We start from the raw sequence: 27,772 nt of genomic DNA on the forward strand, positions 1-27,772 counted from the left end.
CATTATAATTACCAACCATGAATCTCTATTAAGTGCAGCACTGTTCTTTCAGGGGCATTTATGTGGGTGTTTGTATAAAAACACTGTCAAAAACTAAAGAACACCAGTAAATATTAAATGGCAACATTCAGGTTCAAATGTAATGAACTAATTTATTTTTTTTAACACTACATCCAACTGTTTTTCACCACTCACAGATGTCACTGGAACAACTTGAATACAAAAAAATTGCCTAAGAACAATAAACTACACAGACCAGCTAATATTGATTGCTTTTAAAATGCCCCCTGTTAAACTTAAATAATAGCCAAATCTCACTGCAGTAAATGTACTTTTATATCATTAAATACTAATTTAACAGAAATGTGACTGCGCAGTGAAAAACACGAAAATGCTGGAAAACTGAAAGATTGCCCTTTTTTTTTGCCTTATTCTTCCTGTGCATTATACAAGTCTCCAAATTAACACCTGAAAGAAGAAAACAATAATTTCATATTAGCTGGCTATGTAGTCACACAAGGCAAAGCTGGGGCTAAGCTTAACTTTAATACTCACTTTCCAAGGCCCGTGAGAAGGGAGACTGCAGGACGCCTCTCACCACAGGCTCTGGCCACCCTCGATGACCAGGTTGTGGCCTGTCATGTAGTCAGAGGCTTCGGAGGCCAGGTAGACCACAGCAGCCTGCAGGTCTGTGGGCTGGGCCAGCCTTCCAGCAGGAATGTCAGCCAGCCAGCGCCGCACCAGCGGCCGCAGCTCCTGCGAGCGGATCAGCGGCGTGTCGACGATGCCCCTGCAGCGAGCACACCGACCAAGGGTTTAGCAACGAGTCCTGCCCAGAAGGAAAGGCAGCACCTAGAGGTGTTTTATGTTAATTCAGAATGTTAATTCAGAAGGAAAGCAGGGTAACAGCACAAAGGAGATGAGCACATCCAGCCTGCTCTGTCCTCGCTGAAAGTCACGGTGCAAACTTCCATAGCGCTCCTTTCCTATCATCGCCTTCCACTGCTGATGGGCAGCTCAGGAGTTTCCTTTCAAGTACACATACACTCACATGATCTTCTCAGCTAATAGCACAACCCCCTTACTTTCAGGTAACCCATAATCACCAGTTTAAATTTCTTTTCCAGAAAACAAGTACAGCATTGGAAGTGAAAGTGCTTTGAATTGGGTCTGTCATGGCTCTTGGGAACGGTTGTCCTTCCACCAATTTCTCATCACTCTACAACTAATGTCATACAGTGTGCTTGTGTACAGCCCAGAAACTGAAAACAGGCCAACTCCCCATATGTTAAACAACAAGGGGAACAAAAGCCAGCACCCTTCTGGGCACCAGAGCCTTTTCACACAAAAAAAGGAGGGGCAGAGATAAGCACAACACACCCAGTGTGATGCCCCTTAAACCAACAACTGACAAATCACACTGATTTACTTGTCATGCCTCTTTTACATTAATGACTGATTCCACCATTTATTAAAACTCTCCTAAGTTTGGTTTTTTTCCAGGTGCCCTAAAATGCTGCAGGAAGCACAATGCAGGGCAAAGATTTGGCTGGCTTTTATGACTTTAACTGCAACTGATTTGTCATACTCCTCCTTAACAACATATTTGTATTTTGCAAAATGTATAATTTTTTCAGCCCCTGAACAAATATATTTACATAACTGTGTCTAACGAGAAATTACATTTAACTTCTCAGAAATGACAATAACTAAAACCTGAACTGCCAATTCCACTTCATTAGTGTGGTAGAAATGCATTCCAAATGTTAATAAAAATTCCAACATGCTGATAAATTAGCGCTTCTAAGGAGCATGTGACACCTTGGTTAACATATTCAACCTCAATTATATTTCTCTTCAGCACCCTGTTATCTGGAACCTTTGCTGGCAATCAGAGGTGCTGTTTTTCAGCGGCCAATTTTCTAGATAATGTAGCTTATCAACACTGTGGGTAAACTTGCCAATGAAATCAGGCTGCACTGAACCACACACACGCTAATTGCATCTCTTTTTTATGCATATTTACAGACTGTCACTTCAAAGAAATCAGTGGCCCATTGAGGCAGCCAGTTAGCTGGAAGAATTGCCTCTTGCAAATGAAAATTAGCAAACAAGCTAGTGATAAATATGAAATGAACAAAGTATAAAAATACCCGTTTTGTTCTGAAACTTCATCGGCATCCCAATTTAGACTTCCAAGGAAATAATTTTTTGAGACAGACTGGATTCTGGGTATGAGATTTACCTTTTGTTTTAAATGAAGGCTGAAATCCACTATTTACTCTGTTATGAAGTGGAACTAATTCAGATTTTCCCCCAAACATTTCTGTTCGCACTAATCAGGCAGGATTTAAATATCAGCTTTATATTTTATTGTAATTGTCAATAAAGAGCAGAGCAGTTCAGAAACACTGAGCGACGCAGCTCACTTAAGTTCTGGCAATGTAGCAAAATCAAGCACATTCCAGTATAGGACTGTGAATGCTTTACTTATTTCCTTCAAGCAGAGCCCCATAGTCTCCTTTGCTTTTCTAAACTCCTCAAGAACTGGTTTGCTTCAGAGAGAAACATGCTCTGAGCAGCAGACATGAAATATATTGAACTCCTTTCCCTTACGTGCCTCTCACTGAGCTTACAAAACCATCACCATCGTCATCATCATTCTGGCTTTACACTAGCAGAGACCAGAATAAGATCCATATGATTTTCTTGTTTTTTTTCATTTACAGATACATTTTAACCTCAAGGGAATGCAGATTAGGGAATAAAACACACAGTCCTCCAGCACAACAGATTTTGCTAAAAAGAGGACGTTTTTCAATCTGTTATGAAAAATGATCTTTGGTCTGATCACTGCAGTGTGTGAATCACCATGCCGTGCCTCTTGCTGGACCTTTCTTTAGGTTCACTCCACGTAGCAAAAATTTAGATGTGAAACCAAACTTCACTACAAATTTTTGTTATAGAAATGAGAAAAAAATACAGCGCAAAACTTAAAAGTTGCAAACACACATACTGATGGCACTATAAATATTAGGCATGTCATTGATACTACACATCTTCTGGGAAAGCTTGGTGCCAAGTTGGGCAATTTAATGTTGTCGAACCCTTTTAGGCAGATTTTAGTTGGCTCCTAACCAGTTCCAGCAAAGACAACTGCCAATGCATTAATTCCCTACCTCATCTTGTATTCAGTGCTGAGCCTATCAGTACTTTTCTGTTGCATGTCAATGTAATATCAAACTGCTGGTTTCTTAATGTTAGATATGAGCATCAATATTTCATTATTGATACACAGGACAATTTTGGACATGAAGGAAAAAAAAAGACTGCTAAAAAAAAAGGAGAAAAAAACAATTGCCTGAAACATTTCCACTTCGAGAGACACATTAAGAAAAATATCACTTACCAGATACTTAACTGGAATTGTTACGTGCACTCAATCCCCAAATGAGAGCAAAAAAAGATTCCATCTGTGTGTAACTTGATTTCTTTCAGATGAGTTATTAATTTGAATGAGTTAAGTACACTCCACTTAATCAGGAAGTGTTTAATCACAAGATCCACTTAATTGGGACATCTCCCAAGGAATTAAGATTTAAGTCCAAAGATACTTACCAGCAACGACTGCTGCTTAATGGGGATAGTAATGCTGCTTAATTGGGATGCCTTCAGGTGATGCTGGGGTGCTCCTTCACCTGCCAGCTCTGCCTCTCCTTCCCCCTTATGGGGTGTTCCCCAAACCTGCAGTGATCCTGTTCTGCCTGCTTTCTGGGGTTACAAGCCTGGGGCAGCACTGTGTGGCTGCCTTCAGAGGAGCAGGGCAGGATGCTGGGCACACAAAGGCTCTTTGCCCAGCAGCCCAAACCCAAATCCCTGCAGCCCATCAGGAGGGAACATGGTTCATCCCCCAGGGCTGCAGGCCTGGCTGTGAGTCAACCTTAATATCAACTTCCACCTGCCCTTCCCAAAGATCATCACATAATGGCATTTCATGTCTTGCTAATCAAGAAGGCAGTAATTAGCCAAAAAAATGGACATTGATTCAGTGTAATAGCTGCAAAAATGACGTGTTCAATGCTGCACATGCCAAAAACCAGACACCTTTCAGAATTTCCTCTTCCATCACACCCAACACACTTCCATGTCCTGGAACCAGCAAAGAGACTAAATCCTATGGGCAGCTGGGCATCAGTCAGTGCTCTGTAAAGTTCCCTGATTACACCCTCTGTAGTTCAACCCCCACATCCATTTCAGGAAGACTCCAAGACCACCTTCATTTTTTGGCATCAGCTATGCAGCAGGCTATGAGGTGATGGCACTGGAGGGTGGTGCAAGCACTGAGCACAGGTTCCACGACAGCAACAGTGTAAGTCAGCCAAAGCATCCAGGGAATCTCAGCCACCTTCTCTCCCTAGGCATCAGGTTTGCCTGGCCAGCAAGAGAAGCCTGCATGTTCAATTTTATAAAGGTAATAAATCATCCTAAGGACTCTGTCATAACATTTTATGCATTGCTAACTTTTATGCATTGCTCTGCATAAGTTTTATGCACTCATTAAGAAATTAAGTTGATAAAAAGTGACCAGATAGGAAGAGGGGGAAAAGGCCAAAAGGTTTGCATGGTGAAATAATGTTTAAGGCCAGACTGGAGCATTTGAAGCTTCAGACAGAGGCACACTGGGAGTGCCTTAAAGCTTTAATGCAACCATGACTGGGAGGGGCAAAGTACTTAAGGACACAGATATTTTCTTTTCCAGATCTTGGGTACCATAATGCCTTATATCTACATCTGTTCTCCTCAGACTCCTTAAAATCCCATCCTGTTATAAGATGACACTGAGGCTCCTGCTGGTGCTGGCTACTCAGATCAAGCGAGTCAAAGCTGTTCCTGGTCCTTGGTGAGTCACATCAAGAGACAGTGACACTAGTGGGGTCCACAGGTCTGGGGATGGGTCCAAATGTGCACTGAAATGCAGGTTCACATCTCACACAGACAGGACTATAAATGTGAATAGTCATTCACTCAGAAGCAGAAGTGGGTTTTGTTCATGTGATGAGGGATCTGAGCTCCGTGAACTGCTGCAGGCTCCTTCCTCATGCCCAGGGGTCCCTGGGCAATCCCATCATGAGGGGCTCAGCCAGAGCTTGGAGGCTCTGTGAGGGAAGTTCTGCTGGTCTCCAAAGCAGCTCAATCCAGGTTCCCACCTGCATTAGGGAAAACTGTTCTGTCCACAACAGGGCACCTCAAAGACAGCAAAATATTTGTTCTCCATATGTCCTTCCTGGCTATTCCTCCAAAAAGGCAATACATCACCCCCTTTTTGTTGTAGAATTTTGAACTCAGAGCTAGAGTTTAAGACAGGTAGAGATGATCAAAGTGCAACCCTGTGTTGCCTTAAAAATTAGAAAGAAAAGCTGTCTATTTTTTCTCCGTGCTCTGGCAACTGTCTCCAGAAATATAACTTCTCTAGAAGTGAGTGCTTGCTTCCAAGCTGTACAAAACAATGAGTTTTGATCATTTGGTAACTATTTTTTAAATTTATGTAAGCTCCTAGGAAATGGGTAATTCCTCCTGTAAGAGCCTTCTCATCCATAATTGCTGTGAATGTGGCACAACTATCCCACCTCTGCTGGTGCAGATTACCCGTATGTTTTCAGACACAATTCCTGCCAGGTCCTGCTGAGCTTCCCTAATTCCCTTCATCTCCCCAGCTCCCGAAAGCCAGTGTAAATTCACTAGTGCTAGTTGTAGGAACACCATTACAGTGCTGCTAGCATGGGCATGGGGAAAATCCCATTAGGAAGTAAGATGCTGTTGAAAGAATCTGTGGATCACGTAGAGTGACGGCTGGAGTCTCTGGTATAATTAGTAATAAATAATCATAAGGAAGACAGCTAGCACAAGCAAGGGGAGAGCAGACCAGCGGTAAAAACAGAAGCACTTGCCATTAAGCTCTGTGATTTTTTTCTCCCCTCCACTTTGTGGATTAAAATATGTAATTTGTTTTCCCTAATTTGATCTACATTATTATCTTCATTATTACAATTTAACTCCTGGGTTAAAATCCTGCCCTTCTTAGTTACTCTGATTGACTTCAATGGTCTACAGAATTTGACCGCTTCCAATTAACGCTATCCACTTGGGTTTCTGCTCAGCACTATCATGCACTGCTAATTGTTTAATAAAATGACTGGTTGGGCATGTGTGTGAGAAACAGGGAGAGACAAAGTGGATCTGGTAGGAAAACTTTTCTTTGTGAATAAATACCCTAAAACATAGAGCTTGAAATCTCCAAAAATAAGGAAAATGCAATTTGTAATAAATAAATACATATATATTTACAAAACTACACCAGGCCTCCTGTGTCTGTTGGAGCTGAACAGTAGCTCAATAACAGCAATAAAATGTAGCTTTTAAATACAAATACGTGCCTACGTATTTGTATCAAGTAAAAAGGGAAAAGAAGTATTGCCTGTTAAGTGTCAAAAACCCTTTCTTTAACCACAGAAGGCTTGGACAGACTAAGGAAATATTTCATCTGGAAGGGAAATGCTAAAAACTACCCTTTACATTATTAGAAAACCTATTACCAAATGCTAAAACCTCTCCTTAAATCCCTGAGTATACACAGCAACAGAGCAGGCTCGGTTCTAAGTATTTAAACCTTTGTTAAGGAAAAGACAACATAAAAAGGGTTGCAATCCACCTGCTAATTAGAAACTTTATTTGCTGAGATAGTGTTCATTTGAGCTTTGTAGAACATTTCATTCCCTTTGTAGTTTCAAAATGAGACTACATTTTACTTACGGGGAAATGCAGTTGACTTTTACTCCTCTGTCAATCCACTCGGTTCCCAATGTCTGTGTTAATTTTACGACCCCGGCTTTGGAGGCGTTGTACGCCAACTGCTTCTGTGGGTGAGGGACTACAAGGGATTCAGAAGAAGAAAATTATTTATTCTTCCCAAATTAAAATAGCTCAGGCACTACACAGACAACTCCCTGCATTGAGATGAGCTATTTGCCCTTTTCCCAGGTACCAGGCAGGAAGCAGCAAGAATTCAGCCACCTACAACACAAACCCCTAAATATGTATTTTGCCATCTAACAATTTTGTCTCAGCAGATGGGCTGCTGGAAAACAATGGTGAAAATAAAAATAAAGACATTTAAAAGATCCTATATTTGGGCAAAGAAAAAGCTGATGTATTAAACATATATATGCAATACTTGACTGCTCTGAAGAAAGATAAATAATCACACACATGCACATCCATATATTGTACACATATGCATGTTTATATACTTGTGCACTGTAATACTAATAAAATACATTATAATATAATTATAAAATATTATATAATCAATGATATAATGTCTGACATATATATTCTGTGTTATGTAATATATTAATATTATTTATAATAATATGTGGTAGATAATATGTGGTAGCTGAATGTAACAGTAAATTGTTTGATATGACATTATATGATAGAATATGATATAAGTGCATAAGAGATTTTATATAACATATTATATATAGCTTCTTGGAACAAATTATTCTCCCTAATTTTTAAATTATCCATAGTCTGAGGCAAACACATCTTATGATCTAATGAATGTTTGTGTGGATGTGAACACAGGTGCATCCCAAAAATTCAGAACACCCACCACTTTCAAAATCTGAAGCTTTTGAAAATGTTTCAGAGATGTCACATGTCAGTCAAAGACAGAAAATGATCAGCTTGCTAATTACAATGTTCAAGCTTGTTAGTGCCGTGTGCTCGGGTGGCTCTGCCCCTCTCCAGCTCAGTGAAAGCTACTTAAGGACAAATCCCCAGTGGGTGTAAAGTGCCTTAAACCCACAGGAGTCAATCCAAGTCAGTCCAGGTGCTGGGATTCACACCCACAAAGTATCTCTCCTGCCATTAGGACTTCATTAAAGAAATCCAGTGCAAAGCACCCATCCATAATCAGCTCTGTATCAGCACAGAGCTTCACTGAGCTGCTGACTCTGATGGAGGGAGAGAGGAGGAAATCAGGGCAAATATCAGTAGTCACAAAGACAGGCAATTCCAGCCTGTGGGGTTGGATAATGCTGAACCCTGGAAGAAAGGGAATCACTGGATTTGCACAGGGTTCAGCAGCCAAACCCCAACTCCCAGCATTTTGATAAAAGCACATAAGCAGCACTGGTAGCTGGCATTAAATTGGTCTCAATAAATTAAGCTGATGCATCAGTTCTATATCACTCCCACCCATGGCATCCCAACACGCCCACTACTGATTTTATTGACTTAAACTCTTGGGTTTGAATATGTCAATGTAAAGGGTGGAAAGGCAATAACTGAGTTACCCAAACTCTGAAAAAGCCAAAAAGCCTTGCTGCATATCAGTGAGTATGTGGACAAGGACCTTTGCCTTGAACAGAGGTGTTTATGAATAGATTTAAAGCACACACATGATGGCAGCAACAATTAGAGGGGGTTTTTTTCTGCATATGCTGCAGGTTTGCTCAGAATTCAGAGGCCTTTTCCTTGCTAAAAAGAGTGTTCCCTACCATGGCCCTCCTCTGCCAGCATTTATTCTGTGCTCTTTTTCGTTCAATATGAAATAATTTGCATTTTGACCAGCAGAACTGCCTTGCCCTCAGTGTGTGCCTGCTGCCCCCTGACGCAGCGCGCCGTGGGGGCTCTCAAAGAGATGTGGAACGTAATTTCTTGATTAATTGCCATGCATCAGCTCCAAGTTACATACAACTTCGGTAGTTAACCTTGTAACCTCCCAAAAGCAGTTCTTTGCTAAACTTTCCAAACATGTCTGTCTGTGATAAATCATTTTGGTGGTCACTTGCTAAGAGGAGAGGAGTTCTGGCACTGGCTCTGCACCTACAGTGCATGTGGGTGAGAACAAGTGCTGCAAGCCACGAGAATCAGCTTCTGACTTGGGTGATGAGACACAGCTATCAAAAGTCTTTCCATGGACTTTTGTCTTTATAAGAATATCTGAAGAAGGTAATTAGGAGCATGAAATTTTCCCCTGCTGAGACACTCAGCCCCTCTCAACTGGAAGAACTCAAGGAGAAGCCAACAGGTGCTGTGAATCTCTGGCGTTGGATGGGATTTCTGCAGCTAAGCATCCCCTGCCACCTCCTCTTCCCTCACCTAAGGTGGTCTTTTACAGAGAGAAGAGCAAATCTGTAACCCTCCAAATTCATACCAAATGGGGCTTGTGAATAAAGCCATGCCTCCAGCAGTCTCACCAAAAAATCTGCATTGCTAATGCTTCTGAGAAGGACACTCACTCCTATTCAAAACAGATGATAGGAGAAAGCAGATAAAAATTCTGCCAACATTAGCTGTATTATGTTTTAAACACCTTTGTTCTGACTTTGGCTGGGGTTTTTTTCCCAGTAGATTCTCTCTCCCATCCTTGGGGGAGAGAGGGAAGGGCTGTGGGGTTATACCACAACAACCTGACACTGCTGCTGCCCCCTTGTTTGGTGCATCGGGCTCCCAGCCTGACCTTGAAGCAGCCACACAATATTAATGAGAGGTGCCCGCAGAGCAGAGCAGACCACTTCCCACTGAAGATATTCACTGTAAAAATTACAGCTCTGAGTTACACCTGTGATAACGGCACTGCTGCTGGAGCGAACGCCTGGAATAATTCCATTGGAACACCAGAATCAAAACGCACATATGCAAAATGTATGCAGCTTATCTTCGATTAATTAAAGCTGATTCTGAGCAGTGTATCTGGAAAAATCACAAACAAAAACCTCCCTATCCTGCTAAGTGTCTCCTCATTTTCCTGTATTTCTGAGGAAGGACTCAACCTACAACAACAACAAAAAAAATATCCCCTAACTATTTCTAGAAACATTTCATACTATGCCAGTTGGCCAACGTACTTAAATAACCAACCAACCAACATATTTATTTAACATTCAGCAGATGGACATGATATGAACATCGTGGTTTTCAGTCGTAGTTTCATAACTACTAGATTTTCTCAATGCCAAGATTCAAACAGGTTCAGAAGGTAAACACATCTCTCCATCTCTTAACTTCTGGCCTAGCATGCATTAACTTTCACTGACATTTAAATGCATCTTGGGATGACCCTTCCAGGTTGCTCTCAGGGCTGCTTTCCAACGTTCCTTTCTGTTCCAGGACAGGTACTGCCTTCAGATGAGATCCCCTGGGCTTGGCTCACCAGCCAAGGAGGTGCAGCTCCAAGCTGGGGCTGGGATGGATGCTGGGTTGGAATGGCATCACCACCCAGCTCAGCAGAGCTGCGCCAAGCCCCGACTGAAAAGTTGGAAAAAGCCTCTGCTTAAGCAGAGCAGACCACTGCTGGGCTGCAGCAAGGCTGGGAGCTGTGTGCCAAACCAGCAGATCCCCAGTTTGTGCCAATTCCCAGAGCTTCCTACCTTTCTCCAGGATGGACTACATCCCAGGAAATTTTGCTTTGTGACAATGATGTGGATGGTGACAGCCCAAGCACAGACCAGAGCCCGACTGCTCAGAGCAGAGCAGGAAAGCCTGAGGTATTTGAAATTTAAAGCAACACAATCTTTTCAGAACTACTTTTCTTGGGGAGTTTTTGTAACTTTACAAAGTTGGGATGAAGGGGTGGTGCCTGTGTTTAAGCATAAGTAAAACAGCTGGTAAAGACACTTGAAAAAATATTAACAACAACAACATTATAAATGGATTTTTGAAGAACCATTTAAAGTTACTGTGCAATAAACTGAGTAGAATGACATTGAATGTCAAACTGGGCACAGTAAAAATAAACATTATTCCAAAGGAAAATAAAAAGACTGCATATTTATGTAACATTCAGCAGATGGACATGATATTAATACAGGGGTTTTCAGTTGTACTTTTATAGCTACTAGATTTTCTTGCCTAACTTGGCAACCCAAGGCACCATTTGATTTTTGGATTTGGACAATACTGCAACAGATGTCCAGACCAATAAAATAAATTCCTAAAGGGCTATGCTTAATTTGTGTAATTGATCAATTTTTGTTACATGGGCTTCAGCTCAGCAGCCTTCCAGATTAGCTCAGCAGTAGGGATTTCATTCCATATGTTACAATGGTTTATTGGTCCTTTTGATGACACTGCTGATTCAGCAGCATTGGTGCAGGCACCTGTTGGCAATGAGAATGTTATAAAATCCATGGGTACCAGGGCAAATATTGGCACAAAATCCTTTGGGTGGCTTGTAAGCATCTTGTGGGCTCAGCTTCCCACATGCCAAGGAGTTTGCCTGGAACAGCCTGGAGGGAACAGCACCTCTCCTGTGGTATCTGCTCCAGAGTCAGAGAAGGTGACTCCACCTTTTCTATAAAAAGTAATAAGTGCTCTAAAACACTGAGGACAGATAAATGTTGAAAAATGATATCAATAAAAATTTTGTAGTACATTTCCTCTAATATGAAATGTCAGTGATTTACTCCTTCCCAATACAGGTTTAATTGATTCAAATAGCATCGGTAGTAATTAAAATATGGATTCTGAAGCACAACTGTTAGCTCTCATCACTCACCTATTAAACTTGCCATAGATGCTGTGTTAATTATCTTCCCATATCCTTGATTCAGCATAATGCGGCCTGCAGCCTGTGACAGAAATTAAAGGAAAGACCAGTGACCCTTTCTGTGATTGTGCTAATAATGACATGATAATAAATTAGTCTTTTCAGAAGAGTTGATGTGCTAACACATTTTTTTTAAGTACCTGATATAAAAACTTGGTATAAAAATGGCTGATGCAGGGAAAAATCCCATTGCCATTTCACACCTCTCCACTGCTGGCAATATTTTTTCAAAAAAATCACAAATGTTGGGAATTCCCCCCTCCAAGCTTTCTGGTTTTTCAAATAACCACCCTTCAAAAAAATTTTGGCTATTCTTTAATGCCTGGGCTCGGGTTGCCAATAAGTACCAGCTGCTTTTGAATGTATTGACCAAAATCTCTAACTAATATGAAGCAAATCTCTTCTAAACTCCACCAAAACTAGGACCAATTCTATTGTGATAATTATTAATAAAGTGCTATTATACCTTGAGATAAACACTTAGAATATTAATACCCATTTGCAAAACTAACCAGTGCAGTATTTCACACTTACTTGGCAGCACAAAAATAATCCTCGTAAATTAACATTAAAAGTTTTGTCCCATTCCTCCAGGGAAGTCTCTTCACTTGCAGAGTTCAGATTGATTCCTGCATTGTTGCATGCAATGTGGACTGTGCCCCAGCGAGCCACAATTGCATCCACCATCCTTTGCACATCCTCAGGCTTGCTTACATCTGCTGCCAGGGCAAGGCTTTTAATGCCTGCATAGAAATAAGAGTGATGGAGTCAGCACAGGAATTCATGGGGGGAAAAAAAATTCTATTTTATGATTGTTTTTTAATTCATATATAGAGATATTTTATATATAGCTGTATTTTATACATACATGTGTGTGTGCATATATTCCACCTTAATTCATTGCTCCACAAATAATAGCAAAAGGTGTGTTTGTTACTGCAATACCATTATAAAGTTGCTGACTGCTGCGAGGTTCGCTGGCTGGAGAGCAGCCTGGAGCCCAGGTGTGGGAGCCACAGCTGCCACTCGGGCAGGATGAAGCGTGGAACACTGCACCATCTTCTGTCCAAACCCTCAACTGCAGCTTCCCCAGCTCCCAGCCGCTCTACAGAGCCTTTTCTTCTGCCAGGTCCCCCCCAAAGATGCTACAGAAATCAAATTAATTTGTCCCAAACTGCTCTCTGGGTGAACTACAGCATGCAGAGAGATGGGAGACTCAGACAAAACCAAACCAGTTTTAGTGGGAGCTAAGTGGGAATACCTGCAGGTGCACAGGTATGGCAGTCATAGTGACTTATTTACTGCAAATCACACTGCCAGAATAATGCAGCCATCTGGAAATGATTTGCCAAATTTAAAATATTAAGAAGCTTTGCATTTTTTCCTAAAATAATCCAGCCATTGACTTTTGCACCAGGGCTGATCTGTAAATAACTTCATTTAATTAATTATAAAAATCAGCTTTAAATAACCTTATTGTTAAACAGCATAAGAAGCCTGCTGAGGCCAGGGGGATTATACCAGACCTGATGCCACTGGGATTATACCCATCCTCAAAACCAAACAAGGCTACACCAATAAGGGCTGTGGTGAAATGGGTCTTAATTAAAGAAGGAAGGAGGCACCCACTGGGGTTGGACTATGATCAGCAGTCTGGGTAAGAAGTTGCAGCTATTAAAGAAAGATCTTTTTCTTCTATATAAATGACAAATTTGTTCCACACTGGTACCTCTTTTAGATCATTCTGATGAAACATTTAAAAGAAGGGATAAGCCTTTTCCAGGAAGACTCTCCCAAAATGAAGCTGAGATAGAGGCTTCCAGGAAAGCAAGGCAAAGCAGGAATTGCCCAGTGGTGTGTGTGAAAAAGTGGCAGGAAAGAGGCTTTTGCATGGAAAAGCTCCTCCTCCTCTCCAGTGCCTCCAGGAGCCTGTCAGAGTGCACAGCCCAAAGTGATGCCACTCTGGGGTGCCAGGGCACAGGAGCTCCTGTCCCCTTTCACTGATGACACCATTCTCTTGATTTCCATGGCAGAGAAAAAACACAGACAACTAAAAAATGGATGCAATGCTCTGCCACAAAACAAGACTTCTTATTTTATGGCAGGTTTTATGCTAAACATGCTGAAAGAATAAGAATAGCCAGACAGCCCCTGTTGCGACTCCTAATTGTTATCAAGACATGTAATGCACAGGGAGCTGCTGCAATCTTCCTTTTTAAATTTACAGATAAAATGGGTGCAAGTGTGTTACTAATGGTAACAGAAAGACTCTTCACCTGCCCTCCAACTCTCACCCCATTTAGAGCTTCATCTTACAGGTCAGTTTATAAAAATGAGACAAAAGGTGCCACATGTGAGTGTCTAGTGAAGAAGCAGTAAAACCACGCTCACTTCAAACCAGAGTCCCATACTCCACCTTAATCAATTCATCTGATATTCCTGCACTCTGAGAGGGGGGAGGAAATCACTTTCTGTCTCTCCACTGTCCCCTCAAACCACCTGTTAAAAATAATAAATAAAACAAACTATGGGGAAAATAGCCTCAAATCTATAGACACAATCAGAGGCAAGACATCCAGCACAGGATGATGCCTCTCCACAGTGCTCAGCTCACTTTTGTGGGGCTCACGGAGGCAGGTTTGTGATGAGGGGGGCAGGAGAGGAGCCCAGGGGCTCTGTGCTGCAGACAATCACTGTGCTGGATATGCCTGAGGTGTCCTTCTGCAGGGACACACACACGTCCCCTGCCACAGGCTTCATCTCTGGTCTCTCGCTATAAATGGAAGTAACATGTTGCATATAGACAAGAAGATCAGGAGTGACATTGCACAAGGCATTTGCATAGTTTACAGTGAAAATGCACATTTTAAAAATCCCATCAGACTAATTCTTCCCTTAGGGTACAGGCAGTGATTCCCCCTGAAGACAGAGGTGTGTGTAGTGGAAGGTAACCCTTAGGATTTTTTGGTTATGTTTCATCATTTTTGGTTCTTCAGTCAGGATCCATTAGTAACTGTTGAAAAAGGTATTCACACAGGATCTAAAAACAAAGAGCCCTGCAGCCAAGGGACGTACACCCGAGCTGTCTAACAAAGCTAAAACTGAGATCACAGGCGTTCTGATGTTTAAAACTCATCATGAAATGATGGCACCATCCCAAAAGGCAGGAAAGGGCTCCTTGATATAAGAAGCAGAGCAGCTCTAAGCAAGCTAAGCAAAATGTTTTGAAAAAGTATCAGTATGGGAATGACTTGGGGCACTGAGCTTCCAACTTTGAGTTAGAGATCTACAGCCATAGAGGGGGAAAAAAATCACAGCCCCTTTGTCCTTATTACAGCAGGAAAAATACGTATTAATGTTATGATTGCTTCAATTTACTCATGTGAATATTTTGAGAGTAAAGCTAGCTGAACCTTTTTGTCAAAATTTATTTCCAACAGAGCATGATACTTCTTTGAAGCCAAAATGTTTCATGGAAACATTGATTTCAACAAAAAGTTTTCAAGGGAAAGCTTCTGAGGTCCAGGCTAGAATCTCTAGTTACCTCTGGAGAGAAAGAGATTGAAAACCTGACCTTTTCAGATCCTTTCCAAAAACGGGCATTTGGATATAATTCCCTTTCACAAAAGCTTTACAAAGTTTGGGGGTTGTTCCAACAGGGAACGACAATAAATTCAAAACCTCAAAACCCATCATGAGATGGAAGAGATGTGCCCTGACCAGCTGCACTGGTCAAATTGATAGATAATATTTGACCTCAAAGGATAAAGATGTGTAAAGAGTGAGAAGTGAGATTTTCTTTACTTTAGACTGCAATAGTATTTGCTATGCCTCATGACCTCTATGACTGCATTTTGGAACAACCCCCCACCTCCTCCAGACTGGCAGCCCACTGCTGAAGGAGCAGAGATGTAGGGCAGCCATTGAAGGGTAGATGATCAAACTCCTACTGAAAATGCCCTGGAGATGAGTTAAGTTCATTTTCCAATAGGCTGTTGGCATCCAAAATCTCATGGCTCTATCAAGTAGCCCATTTCTATCCGAATAGCTCTGCTTGATATGCAGGATCTCACAGGGAAAAAATGTCCAAAAGGAGAGTTAAGGTGTAGGGCAGAGCCACTTCGTGCCAAAACCATATGGCTCTGGTGCATAAGAGAGTGAAAAGCTTTAGGGAAGGAGGGACTGGATGACTAAAGAATTTGTAATGAGAGCTGGACACTTTCTTCTAGGTCATTATTTGGGATCAGAGCTTTAACCATTGCACTGACACGCCATGTGAAGTGTCTCCTGCTTAGCAGAGCTTGGGTTGTGCAGACAGGGATGTTTTGTCTTAAATGTTCTCTGGGGAGCCTCAGGATGGTATCCAAACCAGAATGACACCAATCTTTGTCTCTTCCTGAGATTGGGTGATATAAATACATCTGCAGGGGCTGGTTTTGCTGGAGAATATGGTTTCTAATGACCCAATCCTTTGCAGAAGTCAGAGTGGAAACAAATACTGGCGACTTTATCCATGTGGGAATGTGAAAATATCCTGCATAATTGTCCATCTTTAGAGACAATGAAGTACTGAACTTTGAAGAAGGCTCAGGTGCAATCTCACAGAAGAATTATAAAATGAGTAATACTTCCTTTCTTTTATCATTAAAATTATATTTCCAGTTTTCTTTTTCCCCTTTACAATTGCAGTTTAGCACAGCTCTAGGGGGAAATTTGATTTTATGTTACATTTTCTGTTTTTACTGCTAAAACAGAAGTGGCTTGTGGGGGGTTTTACCTCTTATTTGGGATTTTACTTATTATGTCTATTAGTATTTTGTTCCCATATCTGACCTTGCACACATGTTTGAAGGAGGACTTGAAAAATTACTTGCCTTCAATTTAAAGAGCACAGTGAGAGATTCAGACTGACAATACAACTACCCTGTTTGGGGGTTTTGGCTCGTGGTAAGGAAGAGGGTCTGGAAGAGAGGGTAGGTGAATTTGTGGCTGCATCTTTCATTCATCCAAACTGAAGCCTGCCTGATTTACTTTGAGCAGCACCATGTCTGTTCAGTGCTGGTCATACAGATCTCACTTGTACAAGGTGACTCTTCTCTGTTCTTGTCAGCCATGGCTCACCACTTTGGACATTTTTAGTGAGGAATTTTGTTTGGATCACTTTGCCTCTCTAGAAGAGTTTATATTGATAAATAACTCTCGGAGATGATGTGATATCAGTGACTGCTGGCACAACACTGACAGGGCAGGAGAAGCTTTGTGCCTGTGGCTTGAAAATCTACTCTAACCACTTCCCCCCCAGGGCTGGATGGGAGGGGATTGCTCTACAGAGCAGTGTCAGGTTTGAAGGAGGAAAGCCACCCATTCCAGCGCCCACCACGCTCAGTGCTTACCTTTGAGGCTGAGCTCACATGCCACCGCTTCTGCCTTGGCAAGGACCAGATCCACCACAGCCACTTTAGCTCCAGCTTCCCCCAGGGCATGGGCAAAGGCCCTGCCAATTCCCTGCCCTCCTCCTGTGACATAGGCGACCCTGCCATCCAAGCGCAGACGCTCCAGGATGCGGCGCCGGTTGCAGCCCCAGAAAACCTCATCCTTCACCACTTGTGTCTGCAACAAGAACACAAACACCCTGCACAGTGAGGGGCAGAGCTCACTGACAGCTGTTAAGGACTCTGCTGGTGAGAACGAGGTGGGAGCATGAGCAGGGATCCACGTTTTCTTGGCCCATTGATTAATACAAAAAGCATCACTAATTCAAGCCAAAAAGCCCCCTTATCCATACAGATATTAAGCTCAAACAGAGCACTAAGGTGCCAGACAATGGAGCAGAAGGGCTGTGCTTTAGGGAGATGCTACAACCATTCAATTTTCAGGAGAGCAGCGTATGGCATTTCCTAGCCTGGCTTGGGTACAAAGTCTTAGAAGTTGACTGATTAAGCCTTCCAGTTATTTCATCCCCAGGGCCCAATCTTGCCCTGAGGCTCAGCTAAGAGGCTAAAAATAAGGTTCCAAAGGCAGGATTTGGGTCAAGTAGAGTGCAATCAAAATATCTTCACAAGGCTGGTGCACAAATAAAGATATCAGCCAATAACTTAAACCAAGCTGTCATCTGATCAGCTGCCATACATCATTTCCCCCCAACTGGAATCAAAATGCAAAATACAAGATGTTTAAAATATTGAGTTTGAAATGCCAGGAATTACCAGTGGGCGTAGCTTTGGGAGTGCTCAGAAACTGCAAAACAACCAGGATGTTTGGGTCTGGGTTTACTGAGGTAGGCCATTATGATTCCAGATGGGAATTTCATTACAGCTGGATGAGGCCCACTACATAAAAAAGAGACATAAAAGCACCATTTTTTCCTTAGGACAAACAAAATGTAAGGCCATGAAAACATCTAGCTCAGAGAGCACATGAGGGCATCCTGTGCTGCCTTTGAGCAAAAAAAAATGAACTATTTCGGAAATGTTTTTGTTCATTACTGGTCCTCAGCTCCAAGCTCCATCTTCCCACATTCCTCTGCATGGGAAGGATGGGAGAGCACCAGGCACTGAAACCTGGTGGGCAGTACACCAGTCCTTCCAAAGACTCATCACAGGACCAGCTGATCTGAAAGGCTTTGCAAGGAATCAGCATTTATCAGCTTTAGTGCAACCCTGGACTGGAGATGCTAAAAGGTGCCCAGCTCTAAGCTGCTAAACCCATGATCACAGTACCCCATGTTTGGGTTCTTGCCATCAAATTCCTGAAAATTGTTTTGTCCCTGTCCTTGGCAGAGTCAAAATTTTCCCAGAAACGCTCACAGAGAGGAAATACCCACCTTGGACTCAGTCACTGCAGCTGGAGGCACAGAGCTCCTTCGGATGAGGCTCAGTCCACTCTGCACAGGCAAAATCACCTGCAAATAGAACACAATTCTCATCTGCTTGGTACCTGGCTTTGTCACCCAAATTCCACTCATATGAAGGATAATCCTCAGGCCACAGTAGGTTTTCCCCTACTCCTATTCTTTAGCTGAAGCTCCCTCCAACACAAACATATCAGGCATTTGTATTTACTCCCATTCCTCTTCCAAACTCATTGCTTACACAAATGCTAGGGAAAAAATGCAATCTTGTCTCTCCAGTTTCTAAAATCACAACATATTTGTGCATCCTATTACTTCTTCTTTTTATTCTCTTTGCTGACTCCTGTTGTGCTGGTGATGCCCTATAGCCCCCAGAGCCTTTAAAGCAGAGTGGTGATTCTTTAGTTGTGCTGTAGAGCTGATTATTTACTCTTAAGTGCTCTCCTTTTATCTTGCCTTTAACACACTATAAGATGTAGACAGAGCAGGGACCACTCCTGAATATAGAGACTCATACCTAGAGCTCAAGTGAGGTGAATTATAATAAAATCTGAGTTCATTTTAGGTCCTTTGGATAATGGCACCAACAAAAGAAGCATTTTAAAGAGTACTTTGCAAAATCCATAGATACAGCACTGCAGGCACCTTAACCAATGGCATTGCACTAACCTGCTCAACACGAGGATCTGAATTAATCACTGCATTTAATTTTCTGACAGCTAGTACATTTTCATCTGTTACATTCTCCAGGTAGACTTGTCCTTTCATGAGTGTATTCTCTACACAGATCACTGCATCCATGCTCAGCAAGAGGCTATCCATGACAAAGCTGTAGTACTGAACAGCATTCCTTTGATCAGCATCAATAAAGACTATATCAAAGTGCTCGTCCTCAGCATGTAATGCCTGGAAAAAAAATATATTAGAGAAAACACTAATTATTTACCTGAAAGTTTAGCATGTTGCCATTAATTTGTTGTTTATATAAACCCCAAACCAGACAGAAACTTGTTCTTTTAAGGTAACACTGCTAGAAATGCTTCTGGAGATCTTGGGAGTTTTCCATGCTTTACAAACAATTCTTCAGCAATGAATCTCTGAACTTCTCAAGGAAAATCAGAATATAAAAGAGGATGGCTCGTCCCAGCTTATGGTGTTGAGAGTCACAGCAGAAACACCTGCATACCTTGAGTCAAAGTAAATTGATCCATCAGGGTAAGACTGACATCAAACCCTGACACTGAGGTGCTGCAAGAAGTTCTCTCTTCTCAAAAGAGCAACTATCAACAAATTGAAGAGTGGCAATTATATCGGTCTGGGGAAAAAAAGAGGCATAAAGCAGATCTGGGAATTGCAAAGTAGTGTGTCCCACTTCAGTAGCAGGAAAAAGGTTGAAATCCTAATTAATATAGAATTATAAAGCACATGAAAGAACAGGTCATGATAGAGATAAAGCAGCACAGCCCCTGTGAAGGAAAATGATGTTTCTTTAATCTAAAAAAATGCTTTGGATGGCTCAGCAACAGAGAGGATAAAAGAGAACTGGCTGCTATCATCTAATTGGATTTTCAGAAATGTGGCACACCTTCCCTCCAAGCAGGCTGCTGATGATAATGTATAAAAGTGTTGATGGATGACCAGATGGGAGCCTTTACAGCCTTCTCCTGTGGCAGTTAATGCACTCGCTGCCCAAGAGGCTGCTATGGAATATTTCAGATTCCATCTGGGACTATTTAACTGCATCTGTGTGTGTTGCAATGAAACAACAGCTCATCCACCTATCTCGGCGAGCAGAAATGCTTTCAAGTCTTTGCATTTCAAGGGAAAAGAGAAACAGTTCTGTTTTCCAGAACTCACTGTCTCTACCACGACTTTTAACGGTGTTTCTTGCATCCAGATTTCCTTTTTGTGTTTAGAGACGTTGTGATGAGCCATCCCTTGGGATGCACCAGCAAAAGCATCAACAAAGGCAACAGAATGTGAAAAACTGGTTTGGTTTTGGGAGTAAGTAAGGTTAATGGCTCCCAAAGAGAGATTTCAGGAGCCTTTCTGAGGCAGGAGGGTGTGGATCAGACAAGGAAATCGAGGAAAGCAGATCACTGAAGCTCTGAACTCTTCTGCTGTGCAAACTGGTGTCATTGTGAGCTGGTTAGTGGTGGGGGAATTAAGCTTGGATAGTCCCATTTAACTGTGGATGCTTGTTAGCAGAGAAACTCTGCTGAAAGCATTCACGAGCCCACATTTAGGACACATTACACCATAATGAAAGAAGACCTCAAGGCCAAATATATGCTGGTTTGTTAAAAATGTAGTAGAAACTGGGACATCTGGATTCCTGGGATTCATCTTTTCATTTCGTGACCAACAAGAAAATCTTGCCCTGGCTCCCTCTTGAGCCACATTGGTGGAAAGCAGCAGGAACATTTTTGGTACTGTGGAAGAGTATCTTATGTCAGGCTGCACCTCAGTCAGTCTGTCCAATGTAGGTACTTCAGGAAGGGGCAGAGGATGAAAGCTGGGTGCAGGAGCCCATCACAAAGAGAAGGTAGAGGTCTCATTCCTCAGGGAAAAGAGCCAAAGCCAAATTCAAGTAATTATCATGACTTATCACCACTTTCTGACTTGTAACCTTCCTGGGTGGAGGAGGTGGGGGGCAGACATTCAGAAACAGATGTGGCCATCACTGAACATATGTTACTCCTGCTCTGTGGGATGGCTCCCTAATGAAAAAGAATCTCACTTTTATGCATTGACTTCATTAGGTCCATATGGAGTTGTGCAGCTCTCTGGATATTAGCTGGACTTCTCATTTCAGCCCTCTTTCTGTACTGCCTACCTGCTGACAGCTTATCTGTCTCTTATCTGTCTTCTGATAGAGATAAACCACCTTTCAACATCACAGCATCCATCCCAGGAGGGTGCTTGGGTTGGATGTGTAACCACTGCACACCAGGCTTGTCCTTGGGTGTGCCAGGCCATGGTTTCTAAGGCATTCCTCTTCTGCCACTTCACTGAGTCCTGAATGGCCATCCAGAAAGGTCACTTGGGCATTCAGATACCTGACACATGGAAGGAACAACCTGAGTTTGTCCTGGGGCCTGCCAACGGCTTCTTGTTTCCACAGCTTCATAATTGCTGCTGGGTTTTCCGTATTTAGCTAGAAACAGTTCCAGGGCTACAAGAGGAATCCATGAAATTCCTTAAACCAGCCTTACCATTAGAGCAGCCTCTAAACAGCAGGATAACAGCCACAGGGAGAGGGAAGTCCCTGTTTCCTGGAGCCCCTTGGCTAGCAATACACAGGTCACCCAGGCAGGTGGCCACCATGGCCAGGGCACCATACTGGAGATGGTTTCTTCACTGCCAGCACCCATTGCTGAACAAAAACAGACAGAAAATTAAAAATCTGCTCTAACTGCAGAGCCAAGCACTGGAAACATTGGTACAGTGGTGGAGAGGACAACTCCATGCCGTCCAGTATGGATGAGGGAGTATAAAATAAGGGATTGACACCCTGGCCCTCCCAGCACAGACTGGGCCAGGCCCTGCCTGGGATCTCACAGCACTCTGGAGATGCCATTGTCCTTTGCCTGGAGAGGCAGAGCCCAAATGCCTCCAACTGTGAGGAAAGCTGAGATCCAGAAGGAAATAATCTGCCTGCAAAATATCCTGCTGAAACTAATTTCCTGAGTGTTTACAGTGCAATCCCTGCTCCTTGCTACAGAGTCATCATAGATGGTAACAGATGGCAATAAGAGTTTTAATTCAGAGCAAACTTGGCTAAAATTAATGCTTTTGCTTACAGTGAGTCATTAACTTCCTTTCAGATTAAAAAAAAAAAAAAAAAAAGGTGTAACACTGCATTCCATTGAGGAGATGTACCAAAAGTGACCATGAGAAAGGGCACAGCAGCACTGCTGATGGATACAGCAAAAGATCAGGGAGAGGACATCCCGAATAAAAATATGAATGAATCTTCTGCCAAAGCTCAGAGCAAACCTGATTGGAGTCCTGATCAGAGACAACACTCTCATAAGGCACACACAAACTCAATCAGAAAAAAAATGACTGCCCAGTTCCTATGATATGGATCATACAGTCAGCATATTTGTAATAAAGATGTACTCAAAACTTATTACCTTTCCTGTGCCTTGTTCTTGACCTAAATGTAATAGCAATCCATCCTTGGGGTGCACAGAATACATGAAAAAGTACAGTTTCCTTTTAAAACACCATTAGAATATTTTACTGTGTGTGGACATACACTCTTGTTACTCCTAAATGCTATTCTATTGAGTACAGTTTATATTCACCAGCAAAGCGAAATCTCTAGGGAAGCCAGAGAGGGAATGCAATTTCTAGTAATAACAGCTCACAACAGTGAATACTATCCACTTATCCCCACAATTTCCAGCTATTTTGGACTCCTTTCTGAATTAACCTTTCATATCAAAAGGAGCAATTCTAGAGCACACTAGAGACTCCGACACAATTTCATGCATAATTTATTCACTCAGTTCAACATTAAACGCAGAGTCCTTGACTTTGTCAAGGTGGATTCTGTTGGCAGACTTCACAAGCAGCAAAACAGGAGAAATGAGATCTGCAGCTCAACCTCTTCACCTATTCTGTCTGCTAACAGGAGGGAAAAAAGAAGAAAGCAAACCCCGACATGCTTCCACAATGCCCTGCAATCAGCAGAATTGGCTGCAAACACCGTGTTATTTTTGTGTTGCATTTTCAATTTTAAAATGGAAATATCAAAATAATGGATGGGAATAATTTCCTGATAGTTTGCATTCCCTCCAGACTCAATCCTGCATCCATTGTTCATCAAAAGTCCACTGGGATTTAAAGGAAGCTCTTTGTGCAGGATCAGGCTCTTGCTGGCAGCAGATGCATGGCAGGGCACATTACCCAGGCATGGCTCAGCAGAGTTCAGACTTAAGGGAAGATTTGTTGGGAAATGTTTTTAAACACTGGCCCAGGACATGTTGAATAGGTAGCTAATTCCCACCAAAGACACATGCACCTGAGACTGAACCTGAAGAAAGGCTTCCCCTCAGTCCACATTTCAAAATATTACGTAGAATTCCTGAGGCCCTTGGGCACAGAGGGCTGTGTTGTGGTTTGTGTGAGCTCTGTGCTCTGCTGGGGACCTCACCCAGCTTGGCAGTGTCTGTCCCTCATGCATGGGGAAGGTGGAATTTATCACCATGCCCTCAGGTACCAAGTGAACCCTACCATGCATTTGAGCTCTCTGGCTCCTCTCTGATACTTAGCATTTACAGGTGAAAATCCCTGATGTTTTGTGCTGGCTGTGATCTGGGACAAGAGGGAGGGAAACAGGCCAACCCCACCAGTGCTGTGTGATAACACAAGGGAGCACCAAGAGGCTTCAGAGAGCCTGGCCAAGGTGCTGCCATGGACTGCTGTGCTGCCTTTGCTCTGCTCTCTGCTTGCTCCCAGCCCTGCTGAGCCATGGGTTTAGGTGAAAGAGCCAAAGCCACAGGGGTGACATAATGGCCCCACTGTCAAAGGTGCACTGGCACAGATTTGCTGCATCCTTATGGCAACTGCTGCAAGATCTGGCAGCTTCCTTGTAAAGGGCAGAGGCAGTTGTGGGGGCAGCCCTGGACACATCCTGCAGCACCTGGATGATACCTGAGGCTGGGATGCAGCTCCTGGGTTGCCTACCTTTACACCAGAAAGGAGAGGTCATACTCCTTCTGACAGTTTGGACATGCTGAATCACAGCTTCATGCAGCAGAGAAGGAGTTCCCTGACAGGTAGTTAATCTACAGACCAGATGACATTTTCCTGCTTTAAATGGGCCAGGGCAGTGAGGCAAATCCTGCTCCCAGGAGTTGTATTACTGCGAAAATTTGAGGAGCAGCAGAGAAGCAGAAATATTGCCTTGCTGTACTCAGCTTAGAAGTAAGATTCAGCCATCATCACCAAACAAGGAAGCTGCATCAGACACCTCCAAAGAGCAATTGGTGGGTGACCAGCTCTGCCCTCTAGTTTCTACAAAGGGACTAGAATGACACCTAGGGCTGCAGACTCTGTAGGCAGCAAGGACAATCCTCACCAGAGTCCAGCTCTTCTAAACCTCACTGTGCTCCTCAGCAAATGTTAGCCAGCTCTGCTCTAGACCAGCCTCCCTGCAGACCATGAGGGATTGAAATGTTCTCCACCTCCTCTGTGAAGCTGAGCTGTGAGAGCCCTGCTGTGCCATCCCTCCCCCATCTCCTGCCTTGTCCTCCTGCCTTTCAGCTGCCCATGAGGCAGCAAAGGAAGCCTGCTCAGTCTCCAGCCTACGCTGGTCATCAGCGAGGAGGGGAAAGGCAGCATGCTGTCCACAGGCTGAGCCTCTTCCACATACCCAAGCATTCCATGCAGCTGCCACACTCCAGCTGGGCAAACCTCAAGAAGCCCAAAATGTAAATGCACCAGAGAAGCCACCAAATTCATTGCTTCAGCATTTACAGCCATTGTGGATTAAAGCTGTAGGACAATCCTGACTGTCCTGATACTGATGACAAAACGCCTGTCACACTGAATAGCAAAAGTTCAGAGCCCAGTGCAGAAATCCTGCACAGAAAGGTGTCCCCATGCTGGGAGCTCTCCTGCCAAACACGAGCATCTCTGTTCCCAACAGCTCCAAGAGGTATTTGAAGTTCTGAGCACCTGCAGAACTGGGGTCAGGATGTGCCTTCATGTTGCAATTGGAGGATATAAAATCAATTGCAACATTCTGTTTTAAGGATTTAATTTTCATGTCTTTGCTCCCTTCTTTAATCTCTACACAGCATGTACTCTGCCTGCCTCTAGATATTTTAATTCAGTCACAGTAAGTCAGTTGCACAGAATGGGCACTAGGGAGCAACAGCAATTCAATTAATTTCACACTCACTGCGGGGAGCTGGGATTTTAAATGCTGCACATTGCAGGTGATCTGTAACATTTCGTTTTTTCGTATACTTGCAAAGCTCTTTGTTTCTTTCTTATCAAACTTGGAGGTCATGAAAACCAGAGGTCAGAAAGCTCCTGGCCATTTCATTTTAGAAATAAATATGGTGCCTGCTAATGCAAATAAAGTTACAATCAAGCTCACACTGACACATCCTGATTGAAAATGAAATCAGATCAAATTGATTTGTATTAATAATAGAAAGGCTTTTTAATGAACCTGGTATGGGCACCACCTGTCTCATGCTGGACCCCCAGCAGCATCCTGGAGATCCACAAACTGGAATTAAATGTGAGCTGCCAGCAATCATAAGATTTCTCTGTCTTGGAACAAAGTGACTAGTCAGAATGAAACAAGTACAGTAGTTATTTGTCTGAGGCTAATCACATTGCTCTGGAAGTGAGAAAGTGGGGTCTAATTCATCTAAGAGTTTGCTGTGCGGAAAAATAGTGAGAGGTTTGGCAGAATTGGAAACTTCTCCAGGAGTTTCCCAGCTCTTGTGAACATTGGGAGCAAGCTGTCCTTCTCAAAAGTTGGCTCAGCAGGGTACAGATCCATTCTTCCTGTTTGTTATATTTGGAATTAGGGACCCGAAACAAAGCCAACCCTTGTTGAGTTAAACTGCCATTGAAGCCTACCGACCTACATTGAGAGCCTGTGATCCCTCTGATCAAAAAGCTGCAGGATTTTAGTTAAAAGGGAGAAAAACTGTCTTGTGTGACAGAGCTGCCCCATCATACACTGAAAATAAGAAATAAGTGCAAGAGTGTGTTCACACATTTGCAAGCAAACCAGAGCCACCACCCAGCATCGTGTGCGCAGGAAATAAGACCTGCCTGAAATTCTTTAATGTGCTCTTCACAAGAACTCCCAAACCCCCTTTCCAGCTGATTTTACCTCCAAGGTGTCTGCCACTGGTCCCACTCGCAGGCTAATCTTTTTGCCATCTGAGGAATAATCAAATGCCTCCTGGCTGTTCACTCCAAGATACAGCTCTTCTGCACAGGCAAAGATTTTGCCATTGTCTGGCAATTCCTCTGCAATAGCAAGGATACTGTAACCTTTAAGCTTGCCAATTAATAAAATCTTCCTGGCTCTGATCATATGGACAAACATCCTAAAAATTTGGCCTGTGGAAAGACAAGAATGAAAATTTGAAAATAAAACCATGAGAAAGACTATACTTTGTTCACAATGAAAATTAAATGAGCCTTTTAAGTGATCATTAAAAAAAACCCTAATCTTAAAACACTCTCAAATAAGGGTTTAACCACAGAGTCTGACAAAATTTCATCTAAAAATGCAGCTAAAAGACAACAGAATAAAAGGACTGATTTTAAATGTAGAACCTTTATCATCAATGCTGCTATTGTTCAAGTGCTTGTTAAATAGTGCTTGAAATATTGCATATTTTAACATTCCCCCCATATGAAAATGGCTTTGAGATGGCTCCATATTCTTTCTGGAATCCAGCATAAAAAAAAAATCACTACATTACCTTGCATTTGCTCTTAGAGTCATTATCCCTAGACAGCACCATCATTTAAGAAATTTATCATCAGTGGTGTCCTTCGAACAATGTATTAGTGTAATAGATTATAAGAGTACTTCACTGGGATGATATATTACTCCAAAGATGAGAACATCTGGGAAGAATGAATCTGGGAATAGATTTAGTGTAATAGGCTTTATAAGAGGATACAAGCCTGGGGATTTCTACTTGTAAAGGTGCAGTGCTTGGCCACAGCCACCTCCACCACAAAAAGCATATTAACCCCTATCAGACATCCCAAACCCAAACCAGAAGCATTTTTCCATCCCTTTCCCTTCCAGGAAGGATGATGATCTCTTTGCTGTTGACTGAGGGTTGGAGCTGGCACTGGGAATTAAAGCACTCTTGTGTGGGCACATGTGAGAGAATACAAGGCCATGGAGGGCAGGGTACAGGAAAACTCGTGCCAGAGTTTTCCAAGCCCACAGAAAGCTCAGGTATTTCTTTATAAGTAATTTCCTACATTTTCTGAGCATTGCCATGGCATTCATCCTTCCCTTACTCGAGACAAAGTAGAGGATGATAGCTTCTCTTTAACTCCAGTGACAGCTTTACACCAATCTGGTGCATTTTACCCCCTTAGCTGAACAACTTGCCATTCAAAGAGCCAGAGGTATGTGTTTCCTGCAGCCTGACACTGCTTTCAACTCCTTCAGCATCCCCTGGGATGTGCTCAGGCGAAGTTTTTCTGGAAAAAAAAAAAAAAAAAGACATTTCAGTATTATGATAACAACCAAAATCTGAGCATCCAGCATAAAGAGCAACAACCAAGAGGGGACTCCT

The 27,772-nt window shown here is 42.6% G+C and overlaps 1 protein-coding gene across 1 annotated transcript; it reads right to left on the reverse strand.

Annotated features, from left to right (window-relative positions):
- Positions 1–243: 243 nt before the first annotated feature.
- On the reverse strand, positions 244–26,561 carry LOC139595677 (D-threitol dehydrogenase-like). The gene is made up of 9 exons (XM_071439209.1): positions 26,335–26,561; positions 19,134–19,370; positions 18,438–18,515; positions 17,008–17,224; positions 12,149–12,357; positions 11,564–11,636; positions 6,811–6,928; positions 556–790; positions 244–468 (listed from the first exon to the last, which is right to left on the reverse strand). Exons 1-8 carry the CDS (start codon positions 26,551–26,553, stop codon positions 595–597), a joined length of 1,347 nt encoding a protein of 448 aa, XP_071295310.1. The 5' UTR covers positions 26,554–26,561; the 3' UTR covers positions 244–468; positions 556–594.
- Positions 26,562–27,772: the final 1,211 nt, after the last annotated feature.

Source organism: Agelaius tricolor, unplaced genomic scaffold (assembly GCF_023055355.1).
Source record: "Agelaius tricolor isolate 1412-34295 unplaced genomic scaffold, bAgeTri1.0.p SCAF_14, whole genome shotgun sequence".
Lineage (NCBI taxonomy): Eukaryota > Metazoa > Chordata > Aves > Passeriformes > Icteridae > Agelaius > Agelaius tricolor.